Source organism: Triturus cristatus, chromosome 3_1 (assembly GCF_964204655.1).
Source record: "Triturus cristatus chromosome 3_1, aTriCri1.1, whole genome shotgun sequence".
Lineage (NCBI taxonomy): Eukaryota > Metazoa > Chordata > Amphibia > Caudata > Salamandridae > Triturus > Triturus cristatus.
The window spans coordinates 1,002,394,635-1,002,413,454 of NC_140583.1; the positions used below are offsets into that span (position 1 = coordinate 1,002,394,635).

The 18,820-nt window shown below is 40.7% G+C and overlaps 1 protein-coding gene across 1 annotated transcript in view; it reads right to left on the reverse strand.

Annotated features, from left to right (window-relative positions):
* Positions 1–18,820, reverse strand: part of LOC146861398 (interleukin-18-like) — a 159,282-nt gene that overhangs the window by 31,916 nt on the left and 108,546 nt on the right. Inside the window, exons 3-4 of the mRNA XM_085646236.1 lie at positions 5,723–5,734; positions 5,468–5,608 (exon numbers count right to left, since the gene is read on the reverse strand). Of these exons, the coding sequence (XP_085502362.1) occupies positions 5,468–5,608; positions 5,723–5,734 (153 nt within the window). The remainder of the gene's footprint in view (positions 1–5,467; positions 5,609–5,722; positions 5,735–18,820) is intronic.

An 18,820-nucleotide genomic window follows, 5' to 3' on the forward strand; every position in this document is an offset into this window, starting at 1 on the left:
CTGTGAATATCCTTTTTACTGCTGCTGCTATCATGATTGAAAGAAGGAGGAATAAGACCAGGGAGATACTCTACTGCTTGAAGAGCCAAGTCTTCAGTGATTTTCAAAAGCACATCGGCTCTGAGCACTTCCTTAAATTAATGGAGAGGGAGTTCCATAATTTTACGGCCTCCCAACCAATACTCCTGCCTCTCCATGCAGCTTGTTTAACCTTGGGCATTACTAAGAATTTTGCTTCTGAGGATCTCAGTCTCCTAGGAGGGTTTCACCAGACAAATTTCTCACAAAGTTTGTGGACCAATATTATGTAGTGCCTTAAAAGCAATACTGAACACCTTAAATTCAATACTTTTTGCCACAGGATGCCAATGTAGCTTAATCAGGACCTGTGAGACTGATTGGTATTTCAGTGAGAAGCCGAGCTGAGGCATTTTGCAGCATCTGGAGTTTAAGGAGGGATTTTTTCTGTATGCCAGAAAAAAGGGCACGCCATAATCCAATTTGGCTAGGACTAAGGTGTTAACCACCTAATTTTTTAAGGTCGGAAGGGATGAAAGGACAATGTTTTCTAATTATTCTTGAAGTAAAGAATACTAAAGAGGCAACAGCATTGACCTGGACTTCAAAATTAAGTTGGTCATCAAACAGGATTCCTAAGTTCGTCACTTTCTGCACTGGTGAGGAAGGAGCCCCCATGTCTTGTGGTCACCAACTTGGTGACCAAAGGGAATTGTCTTTGCCAAAAAGAAGAACCTCGGTCTTCCCAGAGTTGAGCTTCAGGCAATTTGATCTCACCCAGCAGTCTACCTGGGACATACAAGAGCTTAACGTTAGGGCAGTGTCCTCAGGGTTGCTAGAGATGGATATCACTATTTGGGTATCATCGGTGTAAGACACCACTGAAAAGCCAAAAGATTTTATCAGCCTTGCCAGTGGGGTAATGTACAGATTAAAAAGAATAGGGCTCAATGACTAGCCCTGGTGAACCCCACATGGCAGAGGAAACTGTTCGGAGATGAAATTGCTTTTAGCAGCATGGTTTGTTCAACCCGTTATAGAGGAGGTTAACAACTTGTTCCTTGCACAGTGAGTCAGTAAATTAAGATATTGTGGTTGACCACATCAAAGGCTGCTAAGAGATCCAATAATATCAGTGCAGCCCGACCTCCTCTATATGAGCCTCAGTTCCTTTGATGCAGCTATGAGTGCTGTCTCTGTGTGCTTTCCTAAAGCCACAATGGCTAGAATCCAGAAGGCTGTTACTGTCAATGAATGACATGAGCTTAAGATTCAAAGCCTTCAATAATAGTTTGGCTGAGAAAGACAGTCTAGAGAAGGGCCTGTAGCTACTGGGCTCTTGAGGATCCAAGTCATTTTTACAGCAAAGATCGAATGGAGGCTGTCTTCCACTCCAAAGGAAAATATCTTGTACTGAATCATAGTCAGTTGAGTGCTAAAGAGATCACGGGTAAGATGAACAATGTTTGGAGGGCATGGATCTAATGGTGATCCCAATTTGATACATCCAATTAAGTTTAAAACTTGCTCTATGCTAAGTGAGGAGACCTTTTCAAACATATTAGGTTAGAATTGTGTTGTATTCATCGAAGGTATAGACACTGTTGGTTTATTGGATATGAAAGTGTCAAAGACTTCCTTTACTTTTTTCTGGAAACTTTTTGCAAGAGTATTGCAAAACATCTGGCTGCAACTACTGTTGCTAGGCACAGGCAATTTTGCTAGATTTTTTACTGTGTACAAAAGCTCCTTTACTGAATAATCTTGTCAGTAAAATATTTGTTTTTTTCCTCTAGTATAAACTTTTTATATTATGCAATTGATTGCTTGTATACCTCTCTATCTCATGAATCACATTTAAGGCTCCAGATTTTCTCTATTTTCCTACACAGCTTTTTCTGAGTTCTTAGATGCTCAGAGAACCATGGTTCTGAGAGAGACTTGTGGCGATTGGAGAAAATCTTTTCGGGGGCAAGAATGTAGATTGCTTTTTTAATCCAAGCAGAATAATTCTGGATCGTTATATCCGGATCTGACATAGGACTAGGGTTGAATTCTGGTAAGGTTTCAGGTAGAACTGAAATAAGATCTGAGGAACTGATCTTCTGCCATGCTCTACTCTTTGTGGCCTGAAGAGTTTTGTCCATTTTGGGCAAGAGCTGTGTTAAATTGACGGTGAACATCATGGCCTTGTGATCAGACCAAACCGGAGGGAGGAAATCTATTATCCTGAGATAGAAGTTGCTATAAAAAATACCATCCAGTGTATGTCCTGCAGAATGTGTTGCAGATTCGACTAACTGATGTAGCCTTATACTCCTCATTATATCTGTCAGGAAGATAGTATATTTGTCCTCAGTATTCTCCAGATGAAAATGAAAGTTCCCCTACACTGATAAATCCATCAATTTAATGCTAGGCTCTATCAAGGAACTTAGATATGGTACAAAAGGTGCTCTGTGCGATTAGGCACAGTTCAAAGAAGCCTCCCCTGCCTCAGGCAAATGTTAGCTTACACCTGTTCAGCACTCTTCCTTGGTCTCCCATTGCAGGCAGGCTCCAATCTCAGTTGGTCTCTTTTTGACATTACAGTGTCAATGGCTGTTTGACAGGTATGCTTGGTTTACATGTAGTGGGGTGCACTTCAAATAAGGGAAACAAGGAGCCAAAATGTTTTGTGAATCCACTGTTTGGCTGCTGGAAAACTCTTTTGTTCTACCAGACACCTGTCTCTGAGTTTGTTGTAGGTGCAGGATCTGCTCCAAACTAGTGTTTAATGTTAGATGTGGCAGAATACTAGTATTATCATAGTACACTCCTCAAACACACTACCAGTCATCAGAGCCCATGTTTTACATTGTCAAAAATTTACAACATCTTGAAAATGCAAATGAGGGTGGGGCTAGCCTAGGGAACATTTACCCCATTGGTTAGGGGTGCCGAGGAGTCATTTCTACGGACTAGTTCATGCCAGGCATAAATGTGGCATGTCCAAGCATCCACGTCAGAACTCTCCTGGGTCTGTGAAATTTCAGAAGAAGACTGAACCTGCTGTCTGACAAATGAGACGAGTCCTAAAGTACTAGACCTGCTGTCCCTCTTTCACCTAGGACAAAGAAGTGGACTCCAAGAGTCATAAGTCTGACCTCTGGTTCACGTTAAAGGAACACAACAAGCTACAAGAGGCCTTTTCCTGCAACTGCCCATCTGACCAGTGGCAACTAGTCCTGTACTGGACCTTCCTGCTGGCCTCTATATGCCACCCTTTGAGTCTCTAAGTGCCTCCCCCTGAAATCCTGGGGGTTTTAGAAGTGTACTCCTATGATGGATTGGGACTTAAGGGACAAGTCAAAAAGTAAAATCTTTGACCAGGACAAACCTAGTGAATGTAACTGACCTGTGCTCCATCACGATCATAGTCAAATCGCACTTAGGTCTTGTTCTACTGCGACCACTGACTATCATTGGCACTTTGTGCTTCTTGCTGCTATTTCTAGTTAAAGGTTTTAAAAATCATATCTCTGGATCCCCTTATTTTTGTTATTTTGGTGTAATTTTGTTTATTAAATGTTACTCCATTTTCTAACTCATTTGGAGACTTTTATTGTTTTACATTTCAAGTTTATTACTGTTTAAGTACTGCATTAATACTCAACATATTACCTCCAAGTTAAGCCTGTCTGCTCTGTGTGACAGATACTAGGGGCTTGAGCTCAGGTTTATGTAGTGACTTTACCAGTTCACACTGGCAAGGATTGTAATTATTACTTGAGAAGAGTACTTACCCCCTCAAGTAATAACCCAATTTCTTACAATTACCAAAATGTAAATCATAGTTATTAGTGACTGTTGTACTTGTAGTGCATATCTGCAGCCTCTGTGTATCCCTCTTCAACAGAGATTGATGCATTCAATAACTTTGTTTAGGCACTCAAAGTAAAAATGTAGTTATACTAATGATACACAATCTTGCTTGTATGCAGGCATTAAACTGACAGAGAGATGTTAAACAATGCAGCTGCAGTCAGCTAGTGTTTTGCAGATTTCAGTGGATTCTGCTTTCTCAAGTCTGGGTAAGACTATAAAGGTTACAATCATTATTTTAAGGTACTTTAGACAAGTGATATTATTTCTCACTGCATGCTGAGACAAAGTGTTTTCTAATAGTGCCAAACAAACCTTCAAATACACAAATGTGACACCCGTTTCACAAGTATTAGAAAAAAGTCCAAAAATTCATTAAAAAATTGTTGTTCAAAAACAGAGAGAACACATTATAGAAAATGAATAAACTGATAATGCTTAAAATAAACTCATATTAAGGAAAAACAGAAAAACAATCATATTAACTAATAATTTAAAGCATTTCTTTCTTTCAGTTATGCACAATCTAAAGAGATTAGTAAAATTTTTAAATATGCTCAATTTAAAAACCGATACTTATATAGCCAAATTACTAACAAGAATCTTAGTGATATCTACATGTACCATATACATGTATATGTATATTAATCATTACTGATATGATCATCAAACTATAATTTCTACCAGTTCCTATCAGGGAGTCCTACTAGTCTTATTAGTGATGCTGCACTAGACAAGGCCAAATTCAATTTATATATCAGTTAGTGTTTGTATAATTTGTTTAATTATACATATAAATATTTTGAATGGTCATAAGTCTCATCGCTTAACGGTGAACATTTCAGTAGATTCAAATGTTTGGCTGAGGACAATGCGAATGCTGGAAAATATTCACTAAATGACTAAAGGGTTTTCTTTTCAGGTAGGATAAGTTTAAGGTATTTTAAAAGAAAAATCTTCAAATCCCCCAAACAATAATTAACACTTCTATAACAAACTAGAATGTATGTACTAAATAGTGTTTTATGTTCTATGCCATAGCATAACAAGCAGCATGTGCAATATATAAGAGTTGTTTCAGAGTGATTTCTTATTCCAAGAACTAATTTAGTTAGATAATTTAGTTTAGTAATTTAGTTACAAGTATAGAACCGTATACTTATGTTTAAAACTAAAGATAACATAGTCATAATAACCTGACTAAGTTGTCGACTATGGAGCAAGGAAACTCAATTTCCCTCCTTAGTACACATTTTGTATTCCTGGGCACATCAATTTACTTCACTGCACTTATTTTTCCTTACGTTACAAGCTTGATAGCAGAAGTCAGTTCACAGAATGTGCACTACAAAGATTAGCCTTCCCCATACAATTCTCATAAAAATGATTAACAATGAATGCTCATATAGTGCACACCAGAAACAGATTTTTCTCTCTGCTTCCTTGTGGCATGGCCAATGATAAGGTCATTTGTAGATGTCATGTACAAATTGTTGGGGCTAATATTTTTATGCTTCAGTTGATGCCAAGATACTTTGTCATGGCTGTGGGAGTTGCAAAGTGAAAAGAAGATAGTGTTCTTTACCTTTTTGAGATTGTGTTGCTGTCAGATCCTTGAACTGTGCAGAGGAATTCTCAGGTGAGGCCACAAGTGTGTGATTAAAATAGTTTCTAATTAGACTTGAGAAGCTTTCATTTCCACGTTTCCAGGTATCTGAGTCCAGACCTTTCAATGACCAAAAGAAAATAAGATCAGAAAATGTATTCTCCTGCTTAGTTCTTTGTTAAAATGGTAATATGCTGTTTTTTTCTATTTTTCAAGAAAATGACGAGAAGTTACCTTTATTTTCTTCTGTGTATTAATGAGAAGTCCAATCCGAAAAAAGAAAGAATACATTATTATGAGACAATGCAGTGCAAAATTAAAAATCACATTTTTCAGCTGTACACTGAAACATGCAATTAGTGTGTGACTAATCAACACAGGAAAATATAATTCTAAATGTAATCATTATGTTTTGTGCCTGAAGTGAAAATATGAATTTGCTTACATAGAATTTTGTAGCATCCGGTCCAAATAGCAAGGCTGTTGTTTTTTAAATTCTTTAGATAATTGTAACCAACACTTCTGCTGGAAGGCAGGCCATGCATTTAGCTAACTCTCTTCTGGGAACTTCTTTATGTTAGTCCAGAACTCTCAACTTTACACCCTCCTCCATTCCCTTATGTGGAAACACCGCAGATACACAAAACCATTTATAACTGGAAATGTATGTTTATGCCTCACAGCTATGAGGTGTGAATGGGTTTACTATTAAGTTGAGGTGTGAATGGGTTTACTATTAAGTAATTCTGTCACACGGGCACTGAATTATGCAGTAGTAATGCCCACGCTTGGGTTTGCTACCGCGAGGAACAAGGCATGCATGGGTGGCCTTATAAGTTTGTTAAAACCCACCAACTCATGAAGTTGTGTATTAAACTCATTCAAAACTCTTCCACACTGGGTCAGGTTGAAACTTTAATCCACCAAAGGTCTGCAGTAACCATCCTTCCAGGCTAGGAGGAGTCAATCAACCTCAAACGTGGTGGGGTGTAGGTGGTGAAAAATGTGCTTTTGCAAATGAAGTTGCCTTTCAACAGTGGGTAATTTAGCATAGTACAGTTACTATGTCATTACAGATATGCTTACTCTGTACAATTAAGCATAGTAAAACATGCAAGTTGAAAAATGTCACAATAACATTCCAAGAAGTAGTAGAGGGCGATTCATTCCCACACGGCCATCCCTGGCGACTTTTCTCCTTATGCCACATCCTCAGCCCAGAGGAGGAATCGAGGTGTCCTTGCTGTCCTCCTATTGGGTTGCGTGGTCACAGGTGCTGCAATGCACTAGGGCACAATTTCCCTAGGCTAAAAATCTCCCACTGTTGATGCTTCTCTGCCTCCCACATACAGGGGGCTGGACTAGGTCACATGACTGGGAACACAGATGTATAGCGACAACTGGAGACTGGTTTTCTAGTTGCCAACTAAGTGATTTCCCAGACCTGGTGACCGAGTTTGATGTACCCCCACACCAGTTCCTTCTTTACAGCGCAATGGTAGTCACCATTAAGCAGAAGTTGGGTTGGGACGGGCTGGAACCTGCCGATCACAGCTGCCTTAAAACTATCGGCACTAGGACAGACAGAAAATATCAATTGCGCTTCTATCAAAAGAGATCACTACTCTCCCAAGCTGGACATGATCTCTCCCCCCTCTGAGACCAATGGGCTGTAGTCTTGGGGCTGGAATTGATGGACCAAGACTGGGTTAATGTTCTTAGTCATACCTCTCGCACCTCTCGTAATGTTTCCTTTAAATTGATGCAATACTAATATCTTTACAGAGTATACTTGACTCCTAAGCGAATCAACAGGATGTTTTCAGGGGCTCGGGCTGCCTGTCCCAGATGGCATCTAGATGGGGCAGATTTCCACCACATGGTTGTTTGATTGTCCAACTCTCACTCCATGCTGGGAATCAGTGATGACCTTTATAAAAAAAAAGGTCACTGGGTACAACCAGGATACGATCACAGGCCTCTACCTACTGGGACTGTTTCCCAAACCGTATACCAAAACCACCACCTTCAAATTTGCAAACCTCGCTTTAATATTGGCTGACTGACATATTTAATTGTTCTCTAAATCCCCTACAGGCCCTCCACTTCTAGGTTGGAGACGAGTACTGACTAAGTGGGCAGAATGTGAGGGTGACAATATGACATTAGAGGTGCAGAAAGGTGGAGGCAGCCCTGAACATACACACGCATTGGGATCAGATCATGCATGACTGTCCCATGATAACTCTTGATGGCCACTTACTTTCTGTCTCAGATGAGGTATCAGATGAGGATTGTGCCTCTATCCCTCACCGACAAGGCCACGTACCACATACACTTCACACACTGACCAGAGCTGAGCACGCCGGGACCTCATAACTTGCCCCTACCTTTCCACAAACTGTCCCCTTACCTGCCTTCCCATTACATTACTAATGCTACTAGGCCTTTCCCACCGAATTAGCAGTTCCTTGTGCCCTATGTTGGGTTTAAACATTAGTTCCCTGCTTATTGGCTTTCCCCACCCTCTTCCTGCAATTGTTCATATTACAGCATGAGACTTAAAGCACTGGTTTGGGTGGCTAAAGAAGGTAAGGTTACCTGCCTGCACTAACATTACCATTCCAATTGCTACTACACCTACTTGGACATGTGTATCATGTTACTGTATGATGTACATTCCTTGTTATGGTCTTTTGGACTGATAGCATGATTCGCCGTTTTTAAACATGACTGGACCCTGAATGTGAAAAATGCTAAGAAAGTGTTTAAAAATAATGAAGATTCCAAGAAGTATGGCTGGAAATCTGAGCCATATGCCGTTTTCAAGGAGGTCTACTCCGGGGGGCGGAGTCTGGCCACCAACTGAAATGGCCACCTCTGTGTAGAACTCGGAGGGAAGAATTCTTCAATTCAGCTGTCAACAGGTGTCCTTGAAGCCAGAATGAAAGCAACATTAATGAGACAACAGCGCTGTAACATTTAGGTTATTTTTCACATAAGAAATTTCAGTTAACCAGCTCTTCAATGAAAATTAAATCCTGAAGTCGGTGGGTTGAGAATCACAAATCATTGTCAGGAAACAGTCAGCCGCTCAAGAGATAAGTGACTTTCCTTGCTTAAACACAGAGGCAACTTCAGGGGAATTTAATTGTCTTTGAATTGCTGTTGTATTTCTCACAGGACACAGGAGAAGCATAGACTCTTAAGTAACATGGGAATTCCTGTCAGCAGAGTGTGTAGAGGGAATTTAGCTAAAAAGGGGAAAGCTGTTTGGCATTTCTGACACTCTGTTTTTCATAACCCCTGTTTGAAAACATGCAGCCATAATTTTTAGAATCCCAGAAGTCTTTGAAAAAAAGGACTCATTCTGTCAGGAAACAGTCTGATTCTACAGAGTTAAGAGAAATCCCCTTTCTTGAAGTGGAAAGGCTGCTGCCTGTTTTTGAATTGCTCACATGACACAGGAGAAACATATAAGAACTTTCAACTCTGAGGTATTTATCTCTCTCCATTTGCCAGCTTAGTCTCTGCCATGTAACATGAGGATTCCTATTAGCAGAGAGTGTAGAGGGAATTTGGCTAGGCAGGGGAAAGCTGTGCGGCATTTCTGATACCCTGTTTTTTAGCACCCCTTGTTTGAAAACATGAAGCCATAATTTTTTAGAATCCCATAAGTCTGTGGATAAAACGACTCATTCTGTCAGGAAACACAGCAGGGGAAAACTGTGTGACATTTCTGAATGCCCGGTGACTGGTTTTTCAGCAACCCCTGTTTTAAAGACATGCAGTCATAATTTGTTAGAATCCCAGAAGTCTGTATAAGATTACTCATTCTGTCAGGAAACACAACCTGATTCTAAAGAGTTAAGTGGAATTCCCTTTCTTGAAGTGGAATGGCTGCAGTGTGTTTTTGCATTACTCTTGTACTTCTCACAGGGCGCAGGGGAAGCATATGAGAACTTTCACACCTAAGGTATTTCTCTTCATTTGACAGCTTAGCCTCTGCTACACATTTAAGAAGACATGGAAAGTCCCACCAGCAAAGGGTGCAGAGCGAACTTAGATAAACAGGGGAAAGCAGAGTGACATTTCTAATAGACTGTTTTTCAGTACAACTTGTTTGAAAACATGCAGCCATAATTTTTGAGAATCCCAGAAGTCTGTCCATATCCAAATATGTATTTGTGCTTATAGTGTTACTACCTAACTGCTTTGTGAGGCAACTGGATATCATATTTGGTTACCATGCAGCACTTATTTCTTGTTTTCGCTAACCCTAAAGTATAACAGTATGGCCAGTGGAAAACCTAATAGAAAGTCTTTGTTTACACAAGTAGTAGGGAACACTCTACCTTCGGGCACTTCTACTACTGTCCCACAAGATAGTGCTTCTATGGACCTTATTTTAAAAGAGATCTCTGCTGTGGGACAATGATTGGGATCTATGGATGTCAAAATCTCAGATCTCGCAACAGAAATAAAGCCAATAAGGATGGACCGAAATTTTTTCACACCAAAGTGGAAACTCTAGATAAACGAAACACCCTTTTGGAAGAAAGATTAGATAATGCAGAGTGTTGGGGTCCAGATATCTGGCATTTAAAACAAAAAGTAAGAGATTTGGAAGACAGGGCCCGAAGAAATAACATTCTATTTTTGGAATTCCAGGAAAAATGGAAATTAATAATGATGTGAAGAGCTTGCTACTAACCTTGATACCGCGGCTACTGAACATATCTTTTGAGCATCCCCTTGAGTTGCAGAGAGCTCACAGGATTCGGTCAAGAACTACAACTTCAACCCTTGAATCTAGACCTAGACCAATAATTGCATGTCTCCTGCGTCATGAACAGGTCCGTCAAGTACTAACAGCTGCTCGTAAACATGGTCCTTATGACTTAGAAGGCCATAAAGTATTTATTGCTGCGGACTTCTCCACTGAAACCAATACCAAACGAAAAGCGTTCCTGCAACTTAAGCCAAGACTTCGGAAATGGGATATTAAATATGGTCTTTTAGAATCTGCTACAATGTGGATTACAATGGATGGGAAATCAAGAAATTACACAGAGCCTGAAGATCTGGTACGCTTCCTGGACAGTTTAGAGGACCAACACATGGACTTAACACCGCCCCCCCTGACCGAAACAACTATGAACAGTCAACTTCAATTACAGAATGATCCTCAAACCCAGCGTACTGGTAGATTACACGTCCGTACCTTTAAGAAACAGTCTGACAGAGATAAAGTGGTCCACTGTGTAGAAGTACTCACACACGAAAATACCAGAGACAAATCGAGATCACCTCTGAAGTCATCCACGTCTTTTGATAAAGTATCTGATGCTAAACCTTCCACTGTTGCTTCTTCCAGCTAGATGTGTATATATGCATGCTATGTATTAATATAATTTTAATACTATTTTACTCCAGTTATTATCTCTGATGGATATGATTCATTTCCTTTTCTCCTACATTGTTGTTCATTACACCATGTGTATCTCATACTGTATTTGTCTATACAAATCTCCTAGATGGACTTTATAACTCCATGGCTTGGTTCTTTTCATAATCTGTTTACCACGTGTGATGTTCTCTCCTGGGAAGTCTGCATCTGGCATTGAGGTTTAGACCTACCGACGAAAGATATACATTGTTTGATCTGTAGTGTTCTTTTCCTTTCTAGCAGGTACAGCGGTGTACTTACACCAATTGAAGTTTAGTATTATCAATATTTTGTGATCATATTTGCACATATTGGTTTCAGGTTAATTATACTTTTTTTTTCTCTCTCCCTCGCTTCAGTGATTTTCCATTACCATATTCCCACATCATTTATCAACCTTCCTTTCCCTTTTTACCCTCTTTGATACATTCTCACACAATACAAACATACTCTAACATTGCCAATCAGCATCATGACTCGTCCTATGCACATTGTGTCTATCAATGTCAATGGCTTTACTAATTACATTAAAAGGAAGAACATTCTTTCCTATTTAGCGTCCAAACATACAGATATTGCTCTCATTCAAGATACACATCTGTCCGGTATAGAATCAGAAAAATTAAAACGAGATTGGGTAGGCCAGATTCTTTACAGCTGCAAACCTCCTTCTCACACGTCAGGAGATCCTACGTCCCATACTGTTACTAGAATATGTGGTGTAGCCATTCTGATACGGAAAACACTACAATGTCAAATACTACAGTCCTGGTCAGATGAAGATGGTCATAATAATAACATATTAGGAGTGGGGTCCATTTATGCCCCCGTTGGAAACAAAGCTCCTTTTGTCCTTCATCTAAACAGAATTCTAACAGAGATGGGAATTTCCAAAATAGCTCTGGGGGGTGACTGGAATCTTACCCCATATGTGATCTTAGACAGAACGGGCCCCCTAGACACCACAAATGGCAGAGATAGAGCAATACTGGGAGACATCCGTGAAGATCATAGGTTGACTGACATTTGGCATTCACTACATCCTTCAAATAAGGGGTTTACATATCACTCTGCAGTACATGATTCCTATTATTGAATAGACTATTTTCTTATTTCACATTCTATCATACCACATTGTACTTGATTGTGATATTTTAGAAATTGCACTTTCAGACCATGCTCTTATCAGTCTATAGCTTGATTTGGGTCTGAAACGTCCTTGTAGGAAACCATGGCGTTTAAACATATCCCGATACAAACTACTGACAGAAAAATCACAATTACAATCACATTTGACTACTTATATGAAAGACAACAAAGGTTCAGTTTCTTCTCCACAAATTTTATGGGCAGCTGCAAAAGCCATATATATCACACTAAGGGGTACGAATGGTGGAGAAAGATAAAGCATCAGACATCACTGACTCCAAATGAATGTATCTCACAAAAAGTGATGAAATGCTAATGTCCTAAGAAGGAGACATGTGTGTATGAGGAAGGGAGGCCAAGAAAATAATACTTTTAAAGACGAGAACCCTCACTCACCCGAGGGTGACATGCTTCATCATTGGGTCCCCTCTTGCACACTGTAACCGCAAGGTATACAGTGTGGGCTACAACTCTCAAAAAAAGGGACAAGAGAGGAGCGTGAGGTGTTTTGATGGGGGTATCCAAAGTGACAGGGGGAGTAAGGGGCAGAGTGTGAAATGAAACAGTGTGTAGGTAAGTAAAACTAGCTACAGGGTAACAAAATCAATTTTAATAGTAGTTCCCATCAGCTAGGATTAAAATGAAGTGATCTAGGATTTACAAAATATCCTAGTAATTGGTGGTCGACATGTTTCTGCCAGATGACTTAATTGTTCGCGGCATTCATCAGGACCTCTCAATATATCACTCTGCTCGTGTAATCAAAATAAATGAGTTACAGACCATACTCGTTGGTAGGTTATAAATGACAAAAGGACCAGCAGCAGTCCGGTACAGTGTCTCTGAAAAAAATTCACAGTTCATTGTCATTTATACCAACTTAAAAGGTCAACCTCCACATACCAAAAGACACACCACACACGTGAAATGTGTTGCACACGTGATAAAACCACAAATCATTCTGGTGAGTGAGTATATTCTAGGAACTCACCTAGGGGTAATATTAATTTACCTCTACCTTGCGACGAATGGTGCTAAAGAGCACAGATTGCTAGAAAGATAAAAGACTGGTTCAAAATGGTTTTCACATGTTGCACGAAAAAACATATAGACTAATAGATAAGTATTGCTCTCAATCGGTATAGTGTGGCAAGCACTATGTAAAATTCACCCAAACAGCAGTATTTCAAATAAAAATTAGTATTTCAAATAAAAATTAGATTGTTCTCATGTCCCAAAAGAAAGGAAAGGGGAGGGTGGAGGGGTGTGACACGCATTCACTTCACGCCACGTGTCACATGTAGATGTATGGGACGGACTGTATGTCAAATTACAATCGTCTGTATGTAGAAAGACACACATAAAGATCAATATTCCCAAAGAGTGGGTCCAGAGCGTCACTCGCCCGCTCCCAGCTCTTAGAATCATAGAGTTTGACAATACAGGTTAAGGTAATGAAAACTGCACTGACCCGATTTGAAAATGCACTCGATATCTCAGACACCCATAACCTTGCCGGTTTCCCCCGCTCACTCCAGGGCGTCACTCGCCCGATCCCAGCTCTCAGAATTATCGGTTTTGACAATACAGGTTAAGTTAGTGAAAAGGCACTCGATAACTCCAACACCCATAACAATACCGGTTTACCACACTCACTCCCTTAATTACCTTCCGTTAGTCTGTCTCAGCCTAATTAGAGCACCAACCCGCTGGGGAGAGACTGCGCGTTGTGCAGTGGTTATGACAGCTCCCGTGTATCTTCGTGAGTGCGTAAACCCGGAAGTGCAGCAAATAACTTCCGGGCAGCGCAGAATCATGGGAAATGTAGTTTGCTGTAAAGCGGAGGCGCCAGACACGATTGGAATACAGCACAATACGCCGTATTGAGGCTATAGTAATTGTTACCACCAATTTAACATTGAAAAATGTTATGTGTCCAAGTACAACAGAATGACAAACCCAGGACGTCTAGTGTTGCCTCCGTGTGATATGTCGTAAAGTCAGCAAAAACGGGAGCTCTATACAAAAGGGGGGGGCTATATGACCACAGTCATACACATGCAGATATGGTGGCTAAATAAATGGAAGCACTCCATAAAATCGTTCCAAAACGTGGAGCCAGATGCCAAATCCAAAACACATAGTATTGGTAATTGCATATGTAATGCATGTATTAGGCTGTCTATCCCATAGGAAATCAGACCAGTAACGCAACATAAATGTGTGGTGTTGTGCGGCAACTACAAATGGGAGAAGATGATACAGGAGACCCGGAAGAGGTTACACAGAGCACCAGGGAATATCTTCATTCAGACCCCTCAAGTGGCTTTTGAGACGGAACACCCACCGTTGTTCACGGCGGAATAGAACTTGTTCCAATGGTCCCATATTAACATCATAATGAGGTTTGTCAATAATGACCCATTGAAGGTCGTTTTCTGTGTGGCCCTGCTCAAGGTAATGCCTAGTCATGCGTGTATTCGATTTTTTGCATCGGATGGTACTACGATGCTCAGTAATTCTTTGTCGTACTTTGCGACATGTCATTCCAATGTAAATCAAATTACAAGGGCACTTAATCATATATATAACCCCACTGGTGTTGCAGTTGGTGTGGTTATTCAATTTCCATGGTCTCCCCGGTAAAATGTCCAGCTCTGTAGTGTGACTGGTGAAGGGACAGCACGAACAGGATCCGCATGGAAAATGACCAACCACAGGATTAGTGTTCCATAGTGTTGACTGGCTGTTGTGATGTACAACAGTTCTTGGTCGTGTATGTACCATGAGGTCCTGCAAGTTACTGCTCCGTTTCAATGCAAACAGAGGTGAGTCCAATGTCAGCTTGCCTGTATTGAGTATGTGCCAATTCTTGTTGATGGCCCTTTTTATATTTGTAGTTAAGTTACTGAAAGTTGTCACACATACCAATCTATCTAATTTGGGTTTGGTGTATGTTTCCAGGAGTGCCCCCCTGTCATTGTTGCGTGCTCTTTTTGCCGCTCTTTTTACCAATTGTACTGGATAATGTCGTGCAGCTAGTTCATCAGTTAGCTTTTTGGCATGTTTATAATACTGCACCAATTCTGAACAATTTCTCCTCAGTCTAAGAAATTGACCGACTGGAAGGTTGGTAAGTAATGCCCTTGGGTGGAAGCTATGAAAGCTCAGTAGGGAGTTACGGGCCATCGGTTTCTGATATAGCTCAGTATGGATCCTCCCATCTTTGGGGTATAGTCGGAGGTCCAAGAAGGGAATGGAGAAGTTATTATTCTCACCAGTAAACCTCAAGTTAGTATCCCGTGTATTGAGCCATATAGAGAAGTCTTCTAGAGACTCCTGGTCACCTTCCCAGATGACCAGGATGTCATCTATATAGCGTTTCCACAGTTTCAGTTGGCCATGGTAAGGATTGTGTAGAGGATAGATGTGTTGAGTCTCAAAATTATGCATGTACAGGTTGGCCATACTAGGTGCACAGGTACTCCCCATGGAAGTACCAGTTGTTTGCCAATACAGTTGGCCTTCAAAACTAAAAAAGTTTTCTTTTAGTGCCAGTGTCGCACATTGCATAACAAAATCATTGGGTGTTTGGTCATCACGTGGATTACTTTCTAATAGATCCCGTATTGTCTCTAAAGTGGCATCCTGCGGTATGTTCGTATACAACGCTTCCACGTCGTATGTGGCCATCAGTTGACTATTGGGATCAAAGGAGAGGGATTCAAGATGTTGCAAGACGTGTTTGGTATCCTGTAAATAAGATGGCATTAAAGATACAAATGGACGGAGGAAATGGTCCACGAATTTCGATAAAGGCTCCAGGAGGGACCCAATTCCAGATACTATTGGCCTCCCAGGAGGGGGTCGCTGATTCTTGTGGATTTTTGGGAGGGCATAGAAGGCTGGTATTTTGGGATTTTTTTGGATCAGGAAATCGGCCTCATTTTTCGTAATCCAGCCAGCCTCTCTCCCTTCCTCTACCAAAGACTTAATTTTCAGCAGTAATCGCCTAGTTGGATCTAGTGCAATACGAGTATAGAAATTAGTGTTCTCTAGCTGTCTATGGCATTCTTGTCTGTAGACCTCTGTATCCATAATTACCGTCGCTCCCCCCTTATCAGCTGGCTTGATCGTGATAAAGGGATCATTACCCAAATTTGTCTCTGAATTGGACAGGTTGCAAAAACCTTGATTGGTGTGACTGAGGCCCAATTCGTAGTCCTTCAAAACCGCTTTTTCGAACGTAAGGACTTCAGGGGGAACCTGTTGTGAAGTGGGCAAGAAAGTAGATTTGTTGCGGAGTCCAGTATTGGAACTCTCATCGTGTGTTTCGGTCTCTGCATCACTAAAGAAAAAACACAGCCGTATTTTCCGAAAGAATTCCGCCAGTTCCTTGTGTGTCATAAAGTCATCGCCAAGTTTTGTGGGTACAAAACCTAGACCTTTGGACAGAACACAGATCTCCAGTTCAGTAAGAGATTTGCTGCTCAAGTTGACAATTAAGTTGTTAGCTCGCTCGTGGAGGCTGCCATGCTCCTCGTGATTCTCTGTTCCAGTGCCGGGTTCCAATTGACTCTGGGAGTCTCCGGTGTCTGGCCTCTGTTGCCTCTCCTGCGTCCCCTTCGTCCTCTGCCCTGTCCCAAAAAAGGTTGATAAGATGGGCCACCATAAGGTGGGCCAGGGTGAAAAGGAGGAGGTGGAAAAGACCATGGTTGTGGTGGCCACCAAGGTGTTTGTTGATTCTGGGGGAAAGTGTAGCCTCTGCCTCTACCCCTGCCTCGTCTTTGTTGACGGAAAAGAGATTGGTCTGTGTCTGAGTCAGTGGAATCACTCCACTCATCAGAGTTAGAGGTCCACTCGTCCGTATCTCTTCGCCAACCTCTTGTACCTTTCTTATTACCCTTTTTGACAAGGCCTGCCTGGTAACCGTCAGCAGTATAGGGATATACCTTTTCAAGAGAGAATCTGTCAAGATCTTTCTTGAGTTTGTCGATTTTATACTTGACCAGATCGTCTTTGATCTCGTTCAGATTTTTTGTAATCTCATCAAGCTTCTTTTTATATACTGAGATTTGTATGCCTGATTTAAGTTGTGTTTCAAGAGATTGGATCTCAATGACTAGTTGATCAGCAGTTTCTTTCGCTGTCGTAATTATCAAAACGAGCCAGTCCCTGGTGCAACGCCAGGCTATTTTGGACCAGTTGGTAACAAAGACTTTGTTGTCTAAAAATAATCTAGGGGTATTGGATACAATAAGGCCTGGAGGAGCTATATTGCCTCTAAGATATTCTGTCAAGATGGCGGCATGTAGAATGGTACGTACTTGATGTTTCTTGATGTTGCTAAGTTTTGTCCATTCTTCTGCATTTGATAAAGTCTGTGAGATATGAGTATCTAGGATACTAGGTGTATCAAGTATTGCCTGTACTGTGTCCTCATCAAAAGCCAAACCTGTATGTTCAGTCATGTCCATACAGAGATAAATGCTAACAAAGCATCAGCTTGTAGGATAAATAATGTGTCTACTGCAACCGGGCAACCAATCGAACCAATCAAACTAAAAACTTAAAGACCCACAGCAATTGCTGTACTAAATATATATCACACTAAGGGGTACGAATGGTGGAGAAAGATAAAGCATCAGACATCACTGACTCCAAATGAATGTATCTCACAAAAAGTGATGAAATGCTAATGTCCTAAGAAGGAGACATGTGTGTATGAGGAAGGGAGGCCAAGAAAATAATACTTTTAAAGACGAGAACCCTCACTCACCCGAGGGTGACATGCAAAAGCCACCATTAGGGGGCAAATTATGAGAGATACTGCCATAGCCAATAAACGTAGAACAGAAAAGACTATTTTAGAAAATGATATCAAAACCCTGACACATGCTCATTTTACCAATCCAACAGAAGCTTCCAGATGTAGATTGGAAAAGGCTAAAATGGAGCTTAATACACTATATACATATATAGACTTAAGGCTCGAAATTACGAACAAGGAGAAAAAGCCGGTCGTTTACTAGCGCCACGATTAAAACAGAGAAGCTATGACAGGATTTCCAGCTATTTATAATTCTGAAGGTAAGCTAATAACTGAGACTCAGGAAATAGCTAATACATTTGCAGATTATTATGAAAAGTTATATAGCTCAGAGGTTGATGAAGATCAAGACAAAGATCAGGAATTTTTGATAAAATAACACTCCCCCGCCTCAAAGAACAGGATCGGCTCATACTGGCAGGCGAAATAACAAAAGATGAAATTGCCCAAGCAATCTCTAATCTTCCATACAATAAAGCACCGGGAGAAGATGGTTTTCCTGGGGAATTTTACCGTTGGGTAAAACCAGAAGCAATAGATGCCCTTTATGAGTCCTATAAAAAAGCAGAGGAAACTGGTAGCCTCTCCTCTCTAACAAATAAAGGTATCATAACGGTCCTTCCCAAACCTGAGAAAGATCCATTATACTGCAGTAACTATCGTCCAATTTCCCTTCTAAATACAGTTTCAAAGATATTAGCCACCATTCTCGCCAAAAGACTCAAACAAGTTTTCGCTAATCTCATACATAATTCTTAAGTGGGATTCATGCCAGGCAGAAATTCTCGTAACCATCTACGCACTTTGGCTCACATACTCTGGGTTTCCAAGGATGCTGGAGAAGACAGAGTAGCCTTATCCGTAAATGCCGAGAAGACCTTTGACCGTATTGAATGGAGCTATA